The 21,498-nt window shown below is 48.7% G+C and overlaps 1 protein-coding gene across 14 annotated transcripts in view; it reads right to left on the reverse strand.

Moving 5' to 3' along the window:
- The window catches only part of ADD1 (adducin 1), an 82,214-nt gene that overhangs the window by 37,408 nt on the left and 23,308 nt on the right, over positions 1–21,498 (reverse strand). For 6 of the 14 annotated variants that reach the window (XM_037046668.1, XM_037046700.1, XM_037046716.1 and 3 more), the window contains exon 2: positions 4,253–4,467. In XM_037046668.1, the coding sequence (XP_036902563.1) occupies positions 4,253–4,447 (195 nt within the window). In that variant the 5' untranslated portion in view covers positions 4,448–4,467. Of the gene's footprint in view, positions 1–4,252; positions 4,468–11,919; positions 11,944–11,989; positions 12,046–20,389; positions 20,412–21,016; positions 21,073–21,498 lie in introns of those variants that run through there. The other 8 variants (XM_037046705.1, XM_037046703.1, XM_037046723.1 and 5 more) reach the window with 5 other exon arrangements.

The raw sequence follows: 21,498 nt of genomic DNA on the forward strand, positions 1-21,498 counted from the left end.
ATACACATGTAAACACAGAAAAGACTAAAAGCAATACATCAAAATGTTCACTGTAATGCTCAGTGATAGAATTACCAGTCATTTTCATGTTCTACTTTCTATTTCTTGGTATTTTCTTCATAATACATTTTTGAAGTTATTTAAAGTTGAAAGAGAAACCTTGAAACATTCACCCTTTATCAATAACCCAAACTTAAGCAGAAAGGCCAAGATGGGTTGATGGCGACTTTACCACGAAGTCACCACTGAAAGTACACATAATGTAGAGTTTCTCCAAACTGTACAAAAACACTTTATCACATACCCTATGAAGAAATAAATCTTGTCAGGTACCTGTAAATAACATTTCAGGTAAAAGTGTGAGCTCACCAATTATCCAAACCTGAATATAAGTACTCCAAGGGCGATGTTATACCAAAAGCATCTCTAGTCTCTCCAAGGGTCAGACGAAGTCAACTGGAGGGGAGTCAACCAGAGGGAAGCACGCAAAAGCAAATGCTCTGGTGGCAATCCGATGGCACAGGGGTGCCAGGAGCAGAAGCTCCTGTGTCCCGCCAGGCAGCAGCCAGGAATGAGCAGCCCCAGGGGAAATAAGGCAGGGACCCTGTGCAGCACGACCCGGTGCAGAACTGAACACAAGAGGCTAGGAACAGAAAGGAGACATGTCTCACGGCTGATCTGGCAGTGCAGGAGGACAGCCCTTGCAATTCTGTATGTATTGTTTCCACCCGCTGGGAAAGAAAACCTTTAAAACCGTGTTTCGATCCCAAGGTCTAGAAGGGGGGGAGGAGGGGAACCTAGAAGCTGACTAAAGTATATGACCCCCGAACCCCAACAGTCGGCACACTCACATTAGCTGAGTGCAGCCGGCTACTCTGGTACACAGAACAAACCTCCTCTGACCCGGGGCATTCAGAGCGGCGGGTGCCTGCTGGCAGCTCTGTGCTCGAGTGTTTCATACACAGACCTGCTCTCTCATACGTGTTTGTCTCTCGCCTGAATTCTCCCGTGAGCAAGGCGAGAACCAATGAGAAGGCGCCCCCTGACCAGGGTCTCCCCAGTGACACAGCCACGTCATGCTACACATGTCCTACATCACACTCCGTGGTGGTCAGGGGGGAGGGAGAAGCCAACAGCGGCTTCGCCTGCAAGGAAGAAACCGGTTTGAAACTGCTGTCACCGAAACACGGTCAGGGGACCCCCTCCGATGACAACGCCCACTGCAATGACACAGAGAGAGGGGCACAGCTACAACCAAAGAGACACAAAGATAGGGGCCCTGCTAACCTCACAGAGTATGAAGGGCACAGGGGACGCAAAAACTGAATTAAACAGCTCCTTGCCCTCGTGGGCCCTCAATCTAAAAAATCAATCTATTTCCATGGTTTTCAAATCCACATACAAATCAATTTAACATACTCCACTACATGTACTGCACATACTACATGTCACTACAACTCTATATGCATACAGTGTTCAACACAGTAAAGTTGGTCCTTGCTGCCCAGGAATGTAAAGCTTAGTGAGGGCAACACACACACACACACGGACTGCACGGGGCCCCGCATCAGCAGCACCCCAGAGGACCTGCGTGTGCAGGAAGGAGCTACATGCAGCAGTAACCAGGGAGGGCCGGGGCCACTCACCTGGATCCCAGAGTGGCTCTGGCCCGCAGTCACCAGCCCACGACCTCGCATGCTCCTAGGGCCCTAGCTCCTGGTGGTTCAACATCCGAATTCTCACCTCTTAACCTCCTGACTGCCTCTCCTCCAGCGACCCCGTCACCCAGCTCACCCGGCCCTCCTGCTTCTGTGGCCAGCCCTCGACCGGCTCCTTCCCAGTAACTGTGCCCCTCTTCGATCTCGGAGCCAAGCATGTGCTCTCCAAAGAGCTCCTTCTGGCATCCAGCTCCCCCTTTTTTCAACCTCGTTGTGACCCTAAGACCTTTCACCGTCCCTTACCTTCCCTGTGTCCCAACCTCCCTCACCCTTAGATCCTTGGTTGAACACTATTATTCCCTTGCCATCGCCTGAACTCTCTCCTCTCTACCATTTCCTCTGGCAAAATCCAAGCCCTGGCTGAATCCAGCCCTTCAGCCCTGCGACCTGCGCTGCTGAAGGTGGCTAGAGAACAGCAGCAAGGCCAGGCCGCGTCATCTCACTGCACATTCAGGACCACGACCAGAGTGCACCCCTGCACAAGCCCACAACCACTCTCGACTCCCCTTGCCCACCCCCCGCCCACTCCATGCCTTCTCTCCACAGAGCCCCTGTACCGCTCCTTGTGCCCGTTCTCAGCAGAGGACTCTACCAGCTAACATCACGGAGAACAGTCCAGGTCCCCTCACATCTACCCAACGATCAGCACCTGTGTGCACAGGGCGGGCCTCCCCACTCCTCCCAAAACCAAGACACCAACTCCAGGGGCACTCCTCTGAATTAAGCCCAGCTTCCCCCATCCCCCCAGTAATGCAGGGCCCATGCTGCACTGAGACGGGTAACAAGGGGCCAAGGGGCCTCACTGCCCTTGCAGCCCCGTACCCAACACACACTGGGTGCTGAGAGTTTGGCTGCTCCACCGCCTCCCCAGTCATTCTCACTTAGTTTCTTGTTGCTGTTACGTAGGAAAACTGCTCGAGCCATGTCTAGATGGCATCCCAACTCCTCTGCTGCCTCTCGCCTCTCCTTGCTCTTCAACCCGCATTCAAATGAAGCCCGAGGAGCCTACCTCTCTCCACCTCCCCAGCAGCAGCCTGCCCCGAACCGCCACCGTCTCTGGCTCAGAAGACAGCTTTCCCCCTCGCCCCACAGGACACTCTCCACACCAAACCCAGACTGAGTTCTGTAGAACCTCAATGGTGTCTCTCCTGTCGGCAGCCCACCAGTGGCTCTGTGGTACTCTGAATGCAAAACGAACCCCTGACCTGAGCTCCCCCACCCTTCCAGGACCTGCTCCCTACGCCCTATCCAACCCCGCTGCACCCCCTCCCCTTCCCTCCTGTGCTCCAACACATGGGAGCCCAAGCTCTTCCCTGTCCTAGGAATGCAGGCCCCTCCCTCAACCCAAATGCTCCTCCCCAGGACCCCGCCCAGCCGCTAGCTCCTTCAGAGTTCAGATTTACCCTTCCTTCCTCAGAGAGGCCAGTCCTAACCAAGTCATACACAACTAAGCATCCAACTGCTTCTGGTCGTGCTCCTGGGCGCTCTTTACTGTGTGTCTCCTTCCACTAGAATGCAGGGTCTGACCCCTGGGGCTCGCGGGGGTTGCACATCTGCCAAAACTCATCAACCTGTCCACTTAAGATCTGCGCGTTTATGTGCGTTACACCTCAGAATACGTGAGTAACAGTAACAAGCAACAAGTAAATCTAGAGTTAGAGGCCAGTTCCTTGAACAGCACATAAGAGATGATAAACATTAATAATAAACTCAATGACTACCTGCCAATGGCCCTCCAAAATATTAAAGGAAGAGAGTAAGACTAGATCAGCAGCATGAAACAAACAGGGCAGCAGTGTGCACATAAAGAAATAAACAGACAGACTCCTTTATCTAGAGATACAACAGAAGGCACTTTGTTGGGTGTGACTATCATTCAAGATGCTGATCGACCAGTAAACCAACGACTGCTGAGGCCTACCAAGTGCCCAGCACCAAGCTGGGTATTGTGGAGGAAACAGTAATTTTTAAAAGGTGTCAATAAATACTTGCTGGAGAAGCAGTAAGAGTGAAAATGAGAAACACCTGTTACCCTTTATGACACAAGATGTTTCCTTTTATTTTTTTTTAATCCTCACCTGAGGACATGCTTATTGATTTTAGAGAGAGGGGAAGAGGGGAAGGGAGGGAGGGAGAGAGGGAGAGAAACAGCAATGTGAGAGAGAACACTGGGTGTCTCTCACACATACTTCAACCGAGGGCTGAACCCACAACAAGGAGCCATGTGCCCTGACCAGGAATTGAACCCAGGACCCTTCGGTTTATGGGACAACACCCAACCAACTGAGCCACACCTGCCAGGGCAAGACTCTTCCTATACTGTGCCTGATCGCTGGAACTGAACTCTTTCATCAGTGACCCCTGCACGGTGGCGGGACATGAGCACACGGGACACGAGCACACAGGACACGAGCACACGGGACACGAGCACACGGGACACGAGCACACACGACACGAGCACACAGGACATGAGCACACAGGAGCTGAGGCACGTGGGGAAGGCAGAAGCCCCGTCAGGAAGAAGCTGCTCTTACGGGACTCTGCAGAATCATGGACACCCTCTTTTTCTGCTCCATCATGTTGAAGTCTTGGCGAAGGTCAGGTGCCATGTTCCTCTCTCGAAGGTATTCCGGGTTGTTCTCACCCACCCTGTCGAAGTACCTCTCTTTGTGAGGGGCTGTGGTCGGGGGCGGTGAGGTCACCACTGCGGCCTGAGTGTCACCATTCATTGCACAAGCTTTGCAGGCTCCTGCAGAATCAAAATGAAAGAAAGTACTGTTGTTTGAATCAATGAGCAACAGAACTTCACAAACAGCACGTCAGCCTGACAAATGCATCTTCAGCGTGAGGAAGCTCTGACTGATCCAAGGCATGACGTGTGCAGCTTCTATGTGGCCTCAGGTCACCGGGCTGATCAGCCTTCTGGTGCCCTTCCACCAGCTAATGACATTCTGGTCCTTGCCACTGTTCTTCAGCTGAAAACAGAACAGTCACAAAGCTATTCAGTCCTCTGACAATCTGAAGAACTAGACAGTAAAAATCTGACAAGATCGTTTAAAGTCAGGACATTGTCCCTCACCAACAGGATGTGCTAACAGCGGCACAGTTCCCTTCTGGAGAAACTGAACTTACAGTGTTTTCCCCCAAAAGTATCGGCAGTGACTTTCCAAAGGATTCCCCAAAAGATCAATAGGAAAGAAGCTGCTCACATACCCACCCACCCAAACAAACGACCCTCATCAGCACCACTTGCCTGGTTCAACAGTCAGCACCGAAAATACCAACATGCCCCACTTGGTGAACACCCTAAAAACACCCAGAGGGCACACATTTAAGTCTGGCCACCCACTTCCTCGACACCCTTTCTGACCCGTCTCGTACCTGGAGTGGCACCCGAACGCCACGCACTGCGCTCACCTTCCCCGCCACACCCCCGAGCGGCACTTTCTCATCATCATGCCAGTAGCCCCATGTCCACAGTCTCCACACGACACCGAGGGACGGCTTGAACCACACCCACGCAGAACTCACTGAGCACCTACTATGTCTAGTCACCGTGCTGGGCACAGAAATCGGCTCAATGTGGTCCTCACTTGGGGGAAGCTGGACTCACTGAGAAGAGCAGAGGTGAAGATATGGAAATAGGAAATAGCAGGGCTGGGATTCCAAGGAAGCCATCGGGCTACAGAGCTTTTCTTCCTAACCTCTAAGCTGTATTTTAAGTGATAATAATGACAGTGGGTGGCAGCCGATGGGGCAGTGGAGGATGCAGGAATGTCCCCAAAGGGAGGAATGGAATGAGGGGCACAGGGCAAAGATCGGCCTTGAACAGGAGGCCAGGAAATCCGGGGCTGGCACGGTCAGCTTTTTAATGTGCACACAGAGGGTAGGAAAAGGGGGTTACAGTTGTGAGTACATGAAACAGACTTTATTCTTGCATTACTGTTTGATTATTATATTATTTATTTTCCATGCAAACAAACTGTAAACTTACTTTTGCCCTGCCCTGTAAATCACCCGGGGTCACATTAAAACACAGAGTCAGAGTCAGTAGGTCTGGGAGGGACCTGAGACTCTGCACGTCTCATGAGCTCCCATGTGACACCGGTGTCACTGAACTTGGGCCACAATTCAGCTTTAAAGAATAGTTTACTTGTACAAAAAATATTTTGTAGTACCAATGGCCAAATAATCCGTTTAAGAAAACTTTTAAATTTTATTTTTACTTGTTAAATACTTATTTATTTTTAGAGAAAGGGAGGGAGAAGGGAGGGAGAGAAACACCAATGTGTGCTTGCCTTTCATGCACCTGCAACTGGAGACCTGGCCCGCAACCCAGGCGTGTGCCCTGACTGGGAATCGAACCAGGGACCCTTTAGTTCACAGGCCAGCACTCAGTCCACTGAGCCACACCAGCCAGGGCCAAACTTTTTTTCTTAAATCAACTTGGATATTGCCCTTCTGAAACCTGAAGTTATGACAGAATTAACAGCACACTCAAAGTGACACTTTTCAAGCACTGAAAGACAAAGCAAGAAAACAGTAAGGGACTAAAAGTCAACATTATGACCAATAACCCCAATGTAGTCTTTAAGAGCACTCTAAACATTTCCTTTTAAATTTTTAGTTAATCTGTTTTCTTTAACCTAGTTCATTTTAAAACAGGGTGTCAAACTCATTTCACCAGGAGCCACATCAGCCTCACAGTTGCCTTTAAAGGGCTGAAATACTTTTAGGACTGTATAAATATAACTACTCCTTAACTGTTAAGGAGTTGAAATTATATTCAGCCCTTTAAAGGCAACCGCAGGCTGATGTGACACCTGGTAAAAATAAGTTTGACACTCCTGTTGTAAAAGAATGACCCAAAGAACAAAATAATAATGGTTGTCTGACATTTCACTAGATGTTAAGTGAAGCTAAACATTTTGAGCTTGATAAAAATATTCTACTTCATTTTTAAAAAAAGACAAAAGGATATACAGTTAATAATTTCTCTATTACTAAAGCAGTCCCAATTTTAAGCCATTTTGTCCGGGAATAGGGACACGGGAACATTTAAGAGGCAAGTGTTGCTGCTCCCCGGCCCCCAGGACCAACTGGGAGCAGAGGGCCCTTGTGAAAGCAGCACGTCAAAGACAAGGCAGAAAGGGCTCCCTGTCTCCCCCACGTGGCCCCGGGAACGGGTGCAAGCCGACGTACACGCATTCCCTTTCTCCAGTAAGGAGGTCTATAAGCATAACCCACGAAGTGTACGTATTCTGAACCCAATAATCAAAAATAAACACAATTCCGTGTCTCAAATACAAAACCTATACTTGGTTTTTTGCCAGTTATAACTTCAGGTCCGTTAAGTTTTTAAAAGTGTTTTACAAGGAAAATTTCTACAAAGTTATAAATCCAACCTTTTAAATAGAAACATACAGATATAAAAATTCTCTATATGTGGGGCTAGGTGGTACTTAAATACTGAGGGACTGCTCTATAAAATACACGATTGTCCAACCACTGTGCTGCACACCTGAAACTAATACAGAGTAATGTCAAATGTAAACAGTAATAAAGGAAGGGAGGGAGGAAGAGAAACCAACTTAGATTCAGGCTTTCAATACAGGGTGGGGCAAAAGGTTTACAGTTGTTTATATTAAAAATAATACAATAATTAATAAACAATGATACAGGAATAAACTCTTGTGTTTCATGTACTTACAATGATAAACGTACTTTTTTGCCCCATCCTGAGGTTATTTTTATATCTGAGTGGGTTTCTTTTTTATCTGAAAAAATAGAATAGATTCCATATCTTGCCTAGGAACATTCTGATTATAAATCTCAAAGGGTGCCCTGGCTGGTGTGGCTCAGTGCATTGAGCACCAGACTGTGAACCAACCAAAGGGTCACTGCTTTGATCCCCAGTCAGGGCAGGTGCCTGGGCTGTGGGCAGGTCCCCAGTGGGGGGGGGGGGGGGCGCGCCCCCCGCGCACTAGAGGCAGCCACATGTGGATGTTTCTCTTCGCCTCTCTTCCCCTCTGTCTAAAAATAAATAAAATCTTTTTAAAATATAAAAAAAAATCTCAGCCCTGGCTGGTGTAGCTCAGTGGATTGAGCGCGGGCCTGTGAACCAGACAATCGCGGGTCGATTTCCAGTTGGGGCACATGCCTGGGTTGCAGGCCAGTTCCCAGCAGGGGACTCACAAGAAGCAACCACACATTGATATTTCTCTCCTTCTCTCCTTCCCTTCCCCTCTAAAGATAAATAAATAAAATCTTTAAAAATTTTTTAAATAAATAAATAAATCTCAAAGGGCAACATTTTTACTTTCTGCCATGTCAAATAAAAGATGAAATCCATCTGGAAATAAATAAAAAGTAGTCTTTTGTCTTTTTACAAAAACACAAACTTTTGCCAACTTTAAGAGTAGTAACAAATAATGTCTAATACATGGATGGTTGTCATAAATACTGACATCCAATACAATATTATAAAACTATGAGGATTCTTTAGCCTCATATACATAAGAGATTATAACATGTTTAAATGAAAACTATCTAATTTCCTATTCGATAGTCTTACCCATATTATCATCATAATCACACACAGACAAGATAATATGGCAAATAAGCTGTATTAAAGTTGAATAAATTGATTTATGAACTATGGATTGATGTTTCCCTGTCTCAATATTCTATAAATTGCTATAACTTACCTGTGTAAAAATTTTAAGATTTTGCCCTGGCTGGTGTAGCTCGGTGGACTGAGCACGGGCCTGTGAACCAAAGGGTCGCCAGTTCGATTCCCAGTCAGGACACACGCCTGGGTTGCAGGCCAGGTCCCCAGTAGGGGACATGAAAGAGGCAACCACACACTGATGTTTCTCTCTGTTTCTTTCTCCTTCCCTTCCCCTCTCTCTAAAAGTAAATAAATAAAATATTTTTTAAAAACTTTTTAAGATTTCACAAATATTAACACGCTGATACCTAAACCAATGAAATCGAAGACTATACTTTCAGGGGTCATTTCTCTAGTTTGTTACTAAACCAGTGAAATCTTTAGGAGTAATCCTTTCAGACATACACACCCAACAGACCCAGCAGTCTGGATGGACCACGAAAGACAAGGCTGCCCTGCCCTGTAGCCCCTCAGAAGCGACCCTAACCCGTCTCCATCCTGACCACACCATCTACGCTGGATAATGACCACTCACCTCCTGGGCAGCAACAGCTGCCAGTCACCCCCCCAGTCCCCTCTCCACAGCAAGGCCAGAGAGCAGCTGAAACCAAGGCTGTCACTCCCTGCTTGACACCTGACAGCCAACAGGAGGCCTGAGCTGGATCTCGCTGCAAACAAACTGTAAAATGAGAACCTTAAAATGAAATTTGAGACAATTAAAATTTGAACACTAGCCCTGGCTGGTGGGCTCAGTGGATTGAGCTCGGGCCTGCGAACCACACAATCGAAGTTCGATTCCCAGTCAGGGCACATGCCTGGGTTGCAGGCCAGTTCCCAGCAGAGAACTCACAAGAAGCAACCACACATTGATATTTCTCTCCTTCTCTCCTTCCTTTCCTCTCTAAAGATAAATAAATAAAATCTTAAAAAAATTTTGAACATTAACCAGACTTGGCAGGCATCAAGAAATGACTGTCAAAAATTTTAGGAGTAGTATTATTATGGTCACATTAGACACTTACAGAAGTATTTATGGATAAAACAGCAGGACACTGCATGGTGTGGAGGGAGCGTAAGGGTTACACAGGAGCAATCAAGACTGGCGGTGAGTGTGCACTACTGACACGGGATGAAGACTACGCAGGGTACCCCACACCAAGCACTCCTGTGTCTGAACCGCCCTCAGAATGAAGTGCCTCCAGACCTCCCAGACTCGGGTATCTGCCTGCCCTCGGGTGAACTCATTTCGGCAAGTTCTCCCAGACAGGCATCACTGATCCTGGGATGAAAGACTATTTCCAGATTAACGTCCCCTCTTTTCTAACATCCCGGAGGACACCGCTCTGCCTGGTATGCCGCGGACTGACCTGGAACTGACGAAGGGCACCCCGATGCACGCTCTCCTAGCAGCGCAGCCCCAAGAGGATCCATCAGCACCAACACATAACTAAGCCTCAGAACAGGAACCGCGTTTCTGCCTAAAATACCTAATGAGCTTGCTCTAAAGCTCCGGGGCAGATTCCACGCTTCCCTAGCACTCTCCCGGCCAGACACCTGGCTAACGCCAGCCATTTCAACTACTCACACAATCTATCCATCTGCTAGGAAACCCAGAGGGTCTCATCAGTTGCTAAGTCCTCTTAAAACACCTCTCAGCAGGGCACCGACTGCCATGGGACAACGATTGCTGTGCCACGGAGAATAAACCAGGATGCACCACACACACGCAACAGAAGTGGTGGCCTCTGCTGGTGTCCCAGGCCACCTGCCACCCAACTCCAGACAGCCTTTGGCACTGTCAACAGGAGGAGGAGAAAAGAGGGAGCCCTGCAGTACCCATCCTCCCCTACTTCTGGCAACTCCTGGTGCCCAGCGCATCTCCACAGAGCTACTTTCCACACGATGTGCAAGGCACCAGACACAAGAAATTACAACACCGGAGGGAGAAAACAGACAAATGAATGTGCGCAGACTCACGGTGCGACACACAAATCTATTCGCCAGTAGGGCAACTGTGTGCACGGGGTCGGGGGGCGGGTAGTGCAGAAAGAGCAGACAGCAGTGTTACGGGATGGACTGTGTCTCCAAGCATTTGTGTTGAAGATCAACCCACCAGCACCTCAGGATGGGACCTTACTTGCAAACAGGGCTTCTGCCCGGGTCCAGTGTGACTGATGGCGCTACGAGCGGGGACATTTGGACACAGCCAGGAATACAGGGAGGACAGCACACACAGACTGGCTGAGGCGGTGCGCTACATGCCAAGGAGCCCAAAGATGCCAATCACCCGCAGTCGGGGCGAGACCTGGCCCAGACTCTCCCCCAGCCCCGGAGCAAGCCCCGCCAGCACCGTGACCTGGCCCAGGGGTCTCCAGAGCTGGCGGACAGCGTTCTGGGGGTGCCGCCGCCTGACCTGCGGTGCTCTGCCACCGCAGCCCCAGGAAACTGTCCAGGAGCAATCTGGAAAGCTTCACAGAAGAAATGGTCTTAGAGCTAAGCAGGTGCTTCCAGGAAGCTTGGGGCAAGCGGCAGTCAGCTGGGGAACGAACAGCCACTGAGCTGTAAAGACAGCAGCCCGGCAGAGGCGGCCCAGTGAGGGGCACTCAACACCCCCTTCTTTCACAGGTGGGCCTGTCGGTCTCTCCCCAGAACCTTTCCACCCCACTCACTCTCAGCACCCAACCCAAATACTTCCTGTCCCGCAAAGCATTCTCAAGGCCCCGAGCTTGGCACCTGGCCCCCAAGATACTTTATTCTCACCTCTTTTCAGCCACTTTCACACAGGACCAAATCATGAGTGTACTCGCTTGCTCCATCGCCAGTCTGAGGGCCCACGAAGAACAAGGGCGCTGCCTTCCCCACCCGTGTTTTGTAAGCAAGCCCCGGGAGAGTTTTACAAATAGTAGAGACTTGACAGGCACTTTGTTCTCAAAGTACGGCGCCCACTGCTGCGGGGGACACCCCCACTCCTCTAGGAGGACTCCGAGAGGTTGGCATCCGAAACGAAACTGCACCGCTTGTTCTACTGAAACAAAACTCAATGAAACAGAAGGACAACTAGCCCCAAAAGAGTAACCACGCAAAATGACTGGATATATTCATTAACCTAATTGTGGGAATCATGTCACAATACACACACTTATCAAATCATCATGCTGTATACTTTAAATATATCACAGTTTTGCCAATTCGACAACACTACAGCTAGAAAAAAGCTTTGAAAAAGTGGAGCCTTTGTTGGAAAGAGTGACGAGACTTAAACAGGCTCGGAAGAGCTGACACTCAAGAGCCAAGCCTTGAGAAAGCCGAGGAGCAGCACTGCAGCGACAGTCCACACCCTGCTCCGCGTCTCAGGTGGGAAAGCAGAAGGAAGGGACTTGGACGCCCTGGCCAGAAGTTTGTCACAAACTCTCAGAGGCCCACCATTCTGGAATGGACGCTGTGCCCATCAACGGAGGGGGACAAACTCCTTTTCGACAGGCAGGAGGGAGCCCAACACTGGAGCCCTCTCCCGAGTAAAAGAGAACATACCACCATGCGCCGGAGCCCTCACCGCGCACACTCCGAGCCAGCTCCGCACTGCTGCGGGACAGACACCCACCTGGTTCAGGTTTCCTCCACAGAGCTTCAGGGTGATGGACGCACCTTGCTGGGGACGCCAAGCTCAGTGAAAGCCTTTAATTCCTCTGATCGGATCATTTCTATTCCTGTCTCTCCAGATGTTCTCTTATAGATGAAATGCTCCAAAGTCCCCTCTAAAATAGTCACTGTACATTATGTGGTAAATACTGATTGGGAATTCCTTTTTACCTGTATGAACTCACTTTTTTCTGCAGATAAGGAGACGGGGGCCAAAGCAGTCCCACAGCCAGCAGTGGTCAGCTGGGGTCTGAACTCAGATGGCCTGGCACCAGAGCACCTGCCCTTAACTCCACTACCTGCCACCTCTGGCCATTACATGTCCCAGCAAACTCAACAGAGAAAAAAAAGCACGCCCTGGCTGGGGAGCTCAGCTGGTTAGAGCATCCCCCATACACTAAGGTTGCAGGCTCAGTTCTTGGTCAGGGCACACACAAGAAGTAACCAACAAATGCATAAATATGTGAAACAACAAATCAATGTCTCTTTCTCTCCCTCCCTCCCCCTTTTTCTCTCTAAAAATCTATTTTTAAAAAAGAGAGCAAAAGGAAAAAGTAAAATTGAACCACAGCTATGCTTCCCGGTCTTGTCACCAAGAGGCTTTTAACTAGGACTTAATTATCTGGTTGGTCCTCTTGCTTCCTCTCTGCTTTATGACAAATGGTTAGTTAACAGGCTCCCAGCCTAATCAGTCACACACCTGCTGCCGCATTCCTTTTACCGACGGCCTTTAGTCGACCCCTTCCTTGGTGTACTATCAGAGATCCCAGTTACCTGCTTGAAGCTACGTGGCAAAAAGTGGAGAGGAACGTGAAATGAAGACTGGGATGTGGAGACTGCGCTCTGAAACGCTGCTCGTGAAGTTTCCTCATGCTGATGAGAGAACTCTCCAGCCCGAGGGTCAGAATGGGCAGTGGTCAGGGCACTGCTAGGGATCAGTGGTTAGCCCCACTCACTCCACTGGACAACTCCACCATGTGTGAAACCCTCATCTATAAAGTAAAAATATTTTTCATTTTCACCAATAACTTTGATTTGGATATTCTAAGTGCGTTGGCTGTCTTCCATGTGGCAGAACGTTGACGGTTCTCAATTAATGTCCCGATTCAATCACTACCAACTTCGACTGGCCCTCTGACCGTAAGGCTTCGTCCAGCGGGAAGTCTCCAGCAGGAAACTTCAGAAACCACTTCCAACACATCCGATCAGTCACAGCACCTTCTCCACACAGTGCACAAATCTTGTTTTGCATTTCAGTTGCATTTTTACCTTCCTTGAAATAATAAAGCATAATATGCTGAAAATGTTACATATTTTCTTCCATCTTCAATATCAAAATGGCTACACAAAAATTTACTCAGTTTGATAAGTTTTTTTAAATGCACACTGATATGACAGCTGTCACAATACAATCTAACGAAAATTTTCTGAATGAAGTTAAAGACAAATAAGCGCTACTAGAGCCATCACACAGACAAAAACAAACTTTCTGGCCAACCCGATGCCCCCTAACCTAGTGATCAAAAGAGACGACGTGGCTGACAGCACCTTGGGAGAAAGGAGAAAGGGGGAGACAGCACAGCCCCCATCTCTGTGACTCCCACACTCCACACCGACTCCCCCCCAGATGCAGTGGAGGAGAACGTAACTAGAAAACACAGGGATCCAGGAGGGGCCAGTGCAGGGCTGCTGTGGGCACAGTGCCAGAGACCACTGCAGGGCCAGAGACCACTGCAGGGCGCCGTTTCTGCAGACTAGTCCACACTGTGGACTCGGAGTCTCCCCTTTGCAGAACTGACTCTGTTCAAGTCCCTGAGGCCTTGCGACAAAGGGCCGAGCTAGGGCCTGAACCCAAACCACTCATCCCAAAAGCCAAGCCCGTCTGCTGACCGCTGCACAGGAAGCCGGGAGGCGGTGGGGCTCAGGCCCTTCTGTGGGGCTCGGTACCACCTCCCCATCATTTAAAGTGACGGCCAGTCCTTGCAAATGGTACATGAGCAAATCAGTCACTTACTCTAAAATTAAGTGCTTTCAAAAAGAAACTACACTAGGAAACAGCAACTCATGCTCCAGAGGAGGAATCTGGGAGAAGGACTCTTCTCCAAGGGCCTCTCAATCTAACAAAGAAGCACCAGAGCATGGGCGGGGCCCCACCACGGCTACCCCACTGCCAGGTTCTTCAGAGCCACAGGCCCGAACTACAAACAGAAAGAAGCGCAAGTCCGCCTTCTCCTCTGAGAGCCCTGGCCGCCTTCTCTCCTCTGCTCCTTCATACTGTTTCTTGTCTTCCCATTACTACACTGTTTTTAACTATACTTTTGCTGAAGTAATGAAATCTTTCAAAATGTACTGTTTTCCTGAATTTCATTCCATGAGGGTGGCTTACAAAGTAAAGGTCTCAGTTAATTTTCGTTTATTTTTCTGGGGGAGGGAGAAGATGGAGAGGTTTGGCAGGGTTATTAAAGATGATTAAACACTGACCACCAAAGCAGCCTTTTCAGAATCCGATGGTCGGTCGCTAAATGTTCCTATTGCAAAGTCATTGGTTCCCAAGGCAGACAGATGACAAAAGCGAGACACCACCACCGCTGAGTGTGCTGAGAAACACGGATTCTGCGCACACCACGGCGGAGAGAGGGTCTCTTCACTAACTCTGAGATGTCTGCCAGGCTCTCCTCTTCCCAGCCAGGCACGGAGTACTTAACATCACAGGAACAACCCAAGTCAAACTCTGCAAAAGCAGAGTCTCTGAACCGTACGCTGCCGCCAGCTGACGGAGACTGACGGCCCTGTTTGTGCTATCAAGTAATCACGAACACACAGCTTTTATTTCTTTCATTTTTACTTTTCTCTGTTGTTCAAGCACCGTTGTCTCTAGCTGCCCTCCATGATCACAGATGTTAGACGGGCTAGTTTTCATAAAAGAAGAATACAGTGTCAAGTGAAAAAAGATACAGAGAACAGTAACTGCTTTCAAAAACATTATAAAAATAACTTCTCATATAATTTATTCTTCATTATCACTACCACTTACCTATGTTAACATCCAAATAACTGCTAAAGTTTTTAAAAATTCCAACTGATAATTGAAGGGGAAAATTATGAGTCTTAATAACCACAAATGGAAGAAAGGCCAAAAACAAATTTAGACCAAAGACTATGCCTCAAATTACATATATTTATTAGTTTTTCTTAATCAAAATGGAGTCCTTCCAAAAGACATACCACCACAGAGATGGAGGGAGGAATCTCCCCCACAAGAAAGCTCTGCACCCAGGCCTGGGGAGCAGGGACGGGAGCCTGTGGCTCTCAGGAACCCCACACCCATCCATCCACCAAACATGGGCTGAGCACCTACAACGAGGCCAACAGGGGCCAGGCGCTGTTCTTCAATCCGGGGGCATGGGAGACATCAAGGCAAGAGACAGATTCCTGCCAGCAGACAAGGTAGAAAATCAATCACATAGTCTGTTAGAAAGTGCTAAGTGCTATGGGTAGGGGACCGGCAGGAGAGGGAGGTGGGGAGGCAAGCGTCGACCTCAGGCAGTGGGGGCTCAAAAGAAGGCGGGGGGGGGGGGGGGGGGGGGGGGGGGGGTGTTTGTTAGGCACTCTGGACGGTACACAGCCAGAGCCAAGGAGGGCTGAAGTAAGGGCTGGCCTTTGTTTGGGGAGGGGCTAGAATGCGCCCATCCCCATTTTCTTTAAGCACCGAGATACTAGTTCATCTGCATTTTGGTGACCAGGCAAACACAGACACAAAAAGGCCCCCTCTACCCTAACGAGCCCCCACCAGAACTCCAAGTCCTCCGCAGGCCTCCTCTCCCTGTCTCCACTCAACCTCTTGCAGCTCAGTCCCCACAATGACGCAACCCATCGTGCCCACCGGGCTGGACGCCAGTCCGAGGTCCCCCACAGTCCCTAGAACAAATCCGAAACCTTGACCGCTGCCAGCAGGGGCCTCCAGGCGCAGCCGCAGCCGTCCTTCTGAGGCCTGGTCCCAGATACACCAGCTCCTCCCACCTCAGAGCCTTCACACCAAGCTTCTCTGCCCAGAACAGGCTCCAGCTACTCTGGGTGCCTCACTCCCTGTCAGGCAGGTGTCAGGTCAAATCTCACCTGCAAGTTCCGAGGCCACACTCCCTTACTGCCCCACTCAAAGTACCCCCACTCCTAGCTCTCTCAAGTCACCCCCTCGAGGTCCGAGCTTTCTTTCCCCTGAGGGCACTTATCAACAAGTTCAGAAAACAGACTCTGGAGCCACACTCCTGCTCAGTAAGCTCGGGGGACATTCCTAACGTCTCTGGTCTCAGCCCCCACACCTGGAATAACAAGGCTGACAACAGTGCCGCCTCACACGGTTAGTGCACGTGTGTGCTTAGACGTGCAGGAGGCACTGCAGTGTTGGTTACTAGGGTCACTATCAGAAACTCATTGTCTAGGACTTCCGGCCAAGATGGAGGCATAGGTGGAAACACTGTGCCCCCTCCCACAACTAAATTTAAAGACAGCTAAGTTTTAGAAACAAAACGCAGCCAAAACAGTGAAAATTGAACTGTACGGAAGGCCGACAACGAACCACTCAGCCAGACCGGTAAGACGGGTGGAGGCAGCAGCGGAGTGGGGTCGGGCTGGAAAGACCTTCGGTCCGACCGACCCAGGAGCGGAGGCGGAGGTGGTTGGTGGATCCCAGGCGTGGGGTGGCCAGGGGCGGACCCAGTGAGGGCGCAGGGCGGCTGGCTGACCGCGGTCACACATTCGTGTGCAGATAAACCAAGCGAAGGAGCAAACAGTGAGATCACTCAGGCTAGGGCCCCAGAGACGGGAATAAGAGCCTGAAAGCACCAACTAGAAAGACTTTCTCAGGGTCGAGGGGCTGGGAGAGGCTCCTAGGCTCACAGAGAGTTCGTTGCAGAGACCCACAGGGTCCTGGAGAGTACACGGGCCCACACACCTGGGAACCAGCACCAGAGGGGCCCAATTTGCTTGTGGGAAGCCGCAGAGGGGACAGAAATCTGAGAGAGAGCGGAGTGGAGCAAAGCGCCATTCTTTTCCCCTCTCTGACCCCGCCCCCACGTACAGCGTCACAATCCAGTGACTGGGTCACCTGGCCCTGAGGAACACCTAAGGCTCCGCCCCTCATACATAACAGGTATGAACAGACCAAGCATTATGACTTGAGAACAGCTCAAAGCCCCAGAGCCTATAATTCTAAGTGAACAAGAAATAGCCAAACTTTCAGATGCACAGTTCAAAACACTGGTGATCAGGATGCTCACAGAATTGGTTGATTTTAGCCAAAAATTAGAGGAACATATGGAGGCTAAACTGATTGAAATGAAGGGAAATGCACAGGAAACCAATAGTGATAGAAAGGAAACTGGGACTCAAATCAAGGGAGTGAACCAGAAGGAAGAAAGAAATGACCAAACAGAAAAATATGAAGTAACAAGAATTCAAAAAACAGGGAGAGGCTTAGGAACCCCCAGGACATCTTTAAACGTTCCAACATCCAAACTATAGGGGTACCAGCAGGGGAAGAGGAACAGCCATGAGTGGAAAACGTATTTGAACAAATAATAAAGGAGAAATCCCCCAGTCTGGCAAAGGACATAGACTTCCAGGAAGTCCAGGAAGCTCAGAGAGTCCCAAAGAAGTTGGACCCAAGAAGGAACACACCAAGGCACATCATAATTACATTAGCCAAGATTAAAATGAAGGAGAGAATCCTAGAAGCAGCAAGAGAAAAAGGGACAGTTACCTACAAAGGAGTGCCCATCAGACTGTCAGCGGATTTCTCAAAAGAGACCTTACAGGCAAGAAGGGGCTGGAAAGAAGTATTCCAAGTCATGAAAACCAAAGACCTACAGCCAAGATTGATCTATTCAGCAAAGCTTTCATTTAGAATGGAAGGACAGATAAAGTGCTTCTCAGACAAGGTCAAATTCAAGGAGTTCATCATCACCAAGCCCTTATTATATGAAAAGGACTTATCTAAGAAAAAGAAGATAAAAAATATGAACAGTGAAAGGACAGCAAACTCACAGTTATTAACAACCACACCTAAAACAAAAGCAAACTAAGAGCACAGCTAGATGGGGAGCGGAACCACAGAAATGAAGATCACACGGAGGGTTAGCAACGGGAATGGGAGGAGGAGAAGGGGGGAGAAGGTGCAGAGAATAAGTAGCATAGATGGTAGGTAGAAAATAGACAGGGGGAGGGCAGGAATACTATGGGAAATACAGAATCTAAAGAACTTGTGACACATGGACATGAACGAAAAGGGGGGAATGGTGGGGGAGGGGTGTGGAGGGTGGAGGGGAGTGAAGGGGGGGATGGGACAACTGTAATGGCATAATCAATAAAATATATTTTTAAAAAAAGAAACCCATTGTCTGTCTCCGCTATTAGAACATGGCCCCCAAGAGGGCAGGCCTGTCTGCCTGACTCACGACTACATTCAAAGGGCTAACACTTCAGGGGCCCTCAACTGATACGCAGTGAAGAGCAAATCCAGTTCAGGTCTAACACTCTAGGCTGATGATGCTATGCTTGGACAGCAGGAGCATTTGACTGTAAGAAAAGCCATCACTTTGCTTGGGCCAGTCACAGCTGACGTGCGACTGAAGAGGCTCTAGGGACAGAGCCACAGACTAAAGAGACTACCAATCTCAGTCCACCACTCACAAGGAAGTTCCAGGCTGCAAATGGGCAATCTGCATATCAAACTGGGCTTTGTGCTTTGAGTTACCTGGGTTTTATGTTTCTAAGAATTACGTCAATTCCCAAAGTTGGTATACACAGCACAAGTAGCTTTATCTGTCTCTAACGGGCTAGACTTGGAGACTTAAGCAAGTGCAACTCCTAAAGGTGAGGAAATAACAAAAGCAAGAAAAGGAGAATTCTAGAGTTCACCACCAAGTGTGCCGGCACTCAGACTGCAGGAAGACCCAACTAAGTAAGCCAGGAAGCACAGGCTGACCAGGTACATGTGAGTATAGAAAACTCTATGTAGATTTGATAAGGGAAAAAAATACCCTGCACTCTAGTTAAAACACATCAGGATGGACTGTTTTACAACACTAGCCTAACATGAGAGTATTTCCCCGGAAAAATCTATGGATCAGTGTTGGGGGCACAGTTTATTAGTTGTGAAAGAGCAGGATAGAAAGTATTAGTCGTAGAAACAACCTCAATCTCCTGAGTAACACGCAGCCCACACTCCAGGTCGTGACACAGACAGAACTGGAATGCAGCCGTGCAACGAGGCAAACACACAACGGAGACAGAGGCCGACGTGGCTAGGCAGGGGCTTGGTCCGCCTCTCCCTCACTCTGCCACTCGAGTGTCTGCGGGCTGAATGAGAACAAGCTGTTTATTGGTGATTTCTTTTTTTTTTTTAAGATTTTATTCATTTATTTATCTTTAGAGGGGAAGGAGAGAGGGAGAGAAACATCAATGTATGGTTGCTTTTCGTGCGTCCCCTGCTGGGAGTTGGCCTGCAAGGAACCAGCCTGCAACCCAGGCATGTGCCCTGACTGGGAATCGAACCGCGATCGTCTGGTTTGCAGGCCCGCGCTCAATCCACTGAGCTACGCCAGCCAGGGCGTATTGGTGATTTCTGAGTGGATCCCATAGATCTGTTCTCCACCTGCCATCTGCCTGAAATCGACCTCTTGTGGGAGGCCAGGAGGTGATAAGTAAGCACATGAGTGGGTGACCCCCCGGGTCCTACAGCTGCTGAAAAGCAATGACAATGGGAAGGAGGAAGGCACTGGAGACAGAGTCCAAACCCCAGCCCAGATATTCACACTCACTAGTAATGTGCTCAGGCAACCTCACTGGTAGAAGGGATATGATAATCACACCTGTCTTACAAGCTCACCGAGGAGTGGAAATGAGGGGCTCGATGCGAAGCCCTGCTCACCGGCTAGCATCAGCATGACCGCTGGTACCTGAAACACCCTCCCCTGGCTTTCAAAAACCTGAAATGGAACAAAACAGATTTAACACTAATAAACACTGAGCAACTAGATCTTCGGTAGCTAAAATGCTCTAGAATTATTTTACTTACCTAAATGAATGTCAATAGCTCTCGAATATAAATTCCATTTTTAAAAAAGTATTAAACATTTGGGGACTGAGGAGAACCTGATAATGTCTGCATATCCCTTTTGTTTAAAAATGAAAACAAAATGGCTAAAAACAACTGTCTAACATCTGTATCAGCACAGGCACTTTGAAACTGTAAAATTATGAAGCTATAGATTAAAACTTTAGAAATAAAGTCTTTTCAATTTGGGGAATAAACAACTTGGAGGACAGTGGGAAAGAGTCACATCCTGTAAACAGCTGATTTTACCCAGACACAGGGGGCAGTTCTGTCCCTGGGCTTGTGGGAGAGACCCCAGCAGACACAGGCTGAAACACTGCATAGTGTGTCCGCAGAGGAGAAAACCAGAGGCCCAGAGGACGCTGGTCACTTTCTTCACAGGAGCAACAAGACGCCTACCCCTCCCCATGTCTGTCATTTAATACGTAACTAAATAACACTGGCACTTTTCGCCTGAACATAACCCAGTTTCAAAACAAGTCACTCAATAATTCCCAAGTATGTATCCTCTGTATCTAGAAAAATCTTGGGCCCTGGCCTTACAGCCTGGCTTCTTCAGGGATTACAGGACAGAAATGACCCATCTCATCAAGCGTTAGTCCCAGGCCTCAAGTGGGTATTAATGCCTCATTTACCCACGGGAGGCAGTTCTTACCATGCCCCAAGAGCATGACACACTCCAAAATGGTTTCCATGCAACAGTCAGAACACTTCTGAAAAACTACGGCGTATTTTTACAAGCCAATAAAAATGCAAAGCACTCTTGAATCACTGTAACGCCACAAATAAAATAAAAACCCCAAAGAGCGTGAATCCTTTAAAAAGTCCTAGCTGCAGGGCCTTGTCTACGTGGGAGCAACAGGAGCAGGCACTGACGGGCACCGTGGAGGTTCAGCGTCTCTGAACGACCATCTGCAGGGCGGACCTGACACAGGAAAGTGCACAGGGCAGGGCGCCTCGGACCGGGTTCAGGGCAGGACACAGTCTCACTTCCCCTCTGGCTCACACGCTCTGAAAAGGAGGCAGAGGTGTCACTAAAATCTCGCTGCTCTGGCGGATGGGAAGTGGCTGCTTTATTTGGCTTTTCTCAGATTAGCAGGTGAAGATCAATGTTCTTTGTTTATTTACAGAAATTTCCCATAGGGCCTATTAATTTCTTTGTTCACCTACCTCTTCATTGAAATCTTGATGTATCTACTCCTACAAATTTGAAAAGTGGTATAGGTACTGACTCTTTGTTACATCTGACACTCTATAATCTTATTTTTTAATGAGCAAGTATTTTAACATTTTGCATATTTAGGTCTGAACACCTTTTTTTTGAGTTCTGCTTTTAAAGAAAACATTACACACATTCC

Source organism: Sturnira hondurensis, unplaced genomic scaffold (genome assembly GCF_014824575.4).
Source record: "Sturnira hondurensis isolate 20B ecotype Veracruz unplaced genomic scaffold, ASM1482457v3 Scaffold0000780, whole genome shotgun sequence".
NCBI lineage: Eukaryota > Metazoa > Chordata > Mammalia > Chiroptera > Phyllostomidae > Sturnira > Sturnira hondurensis.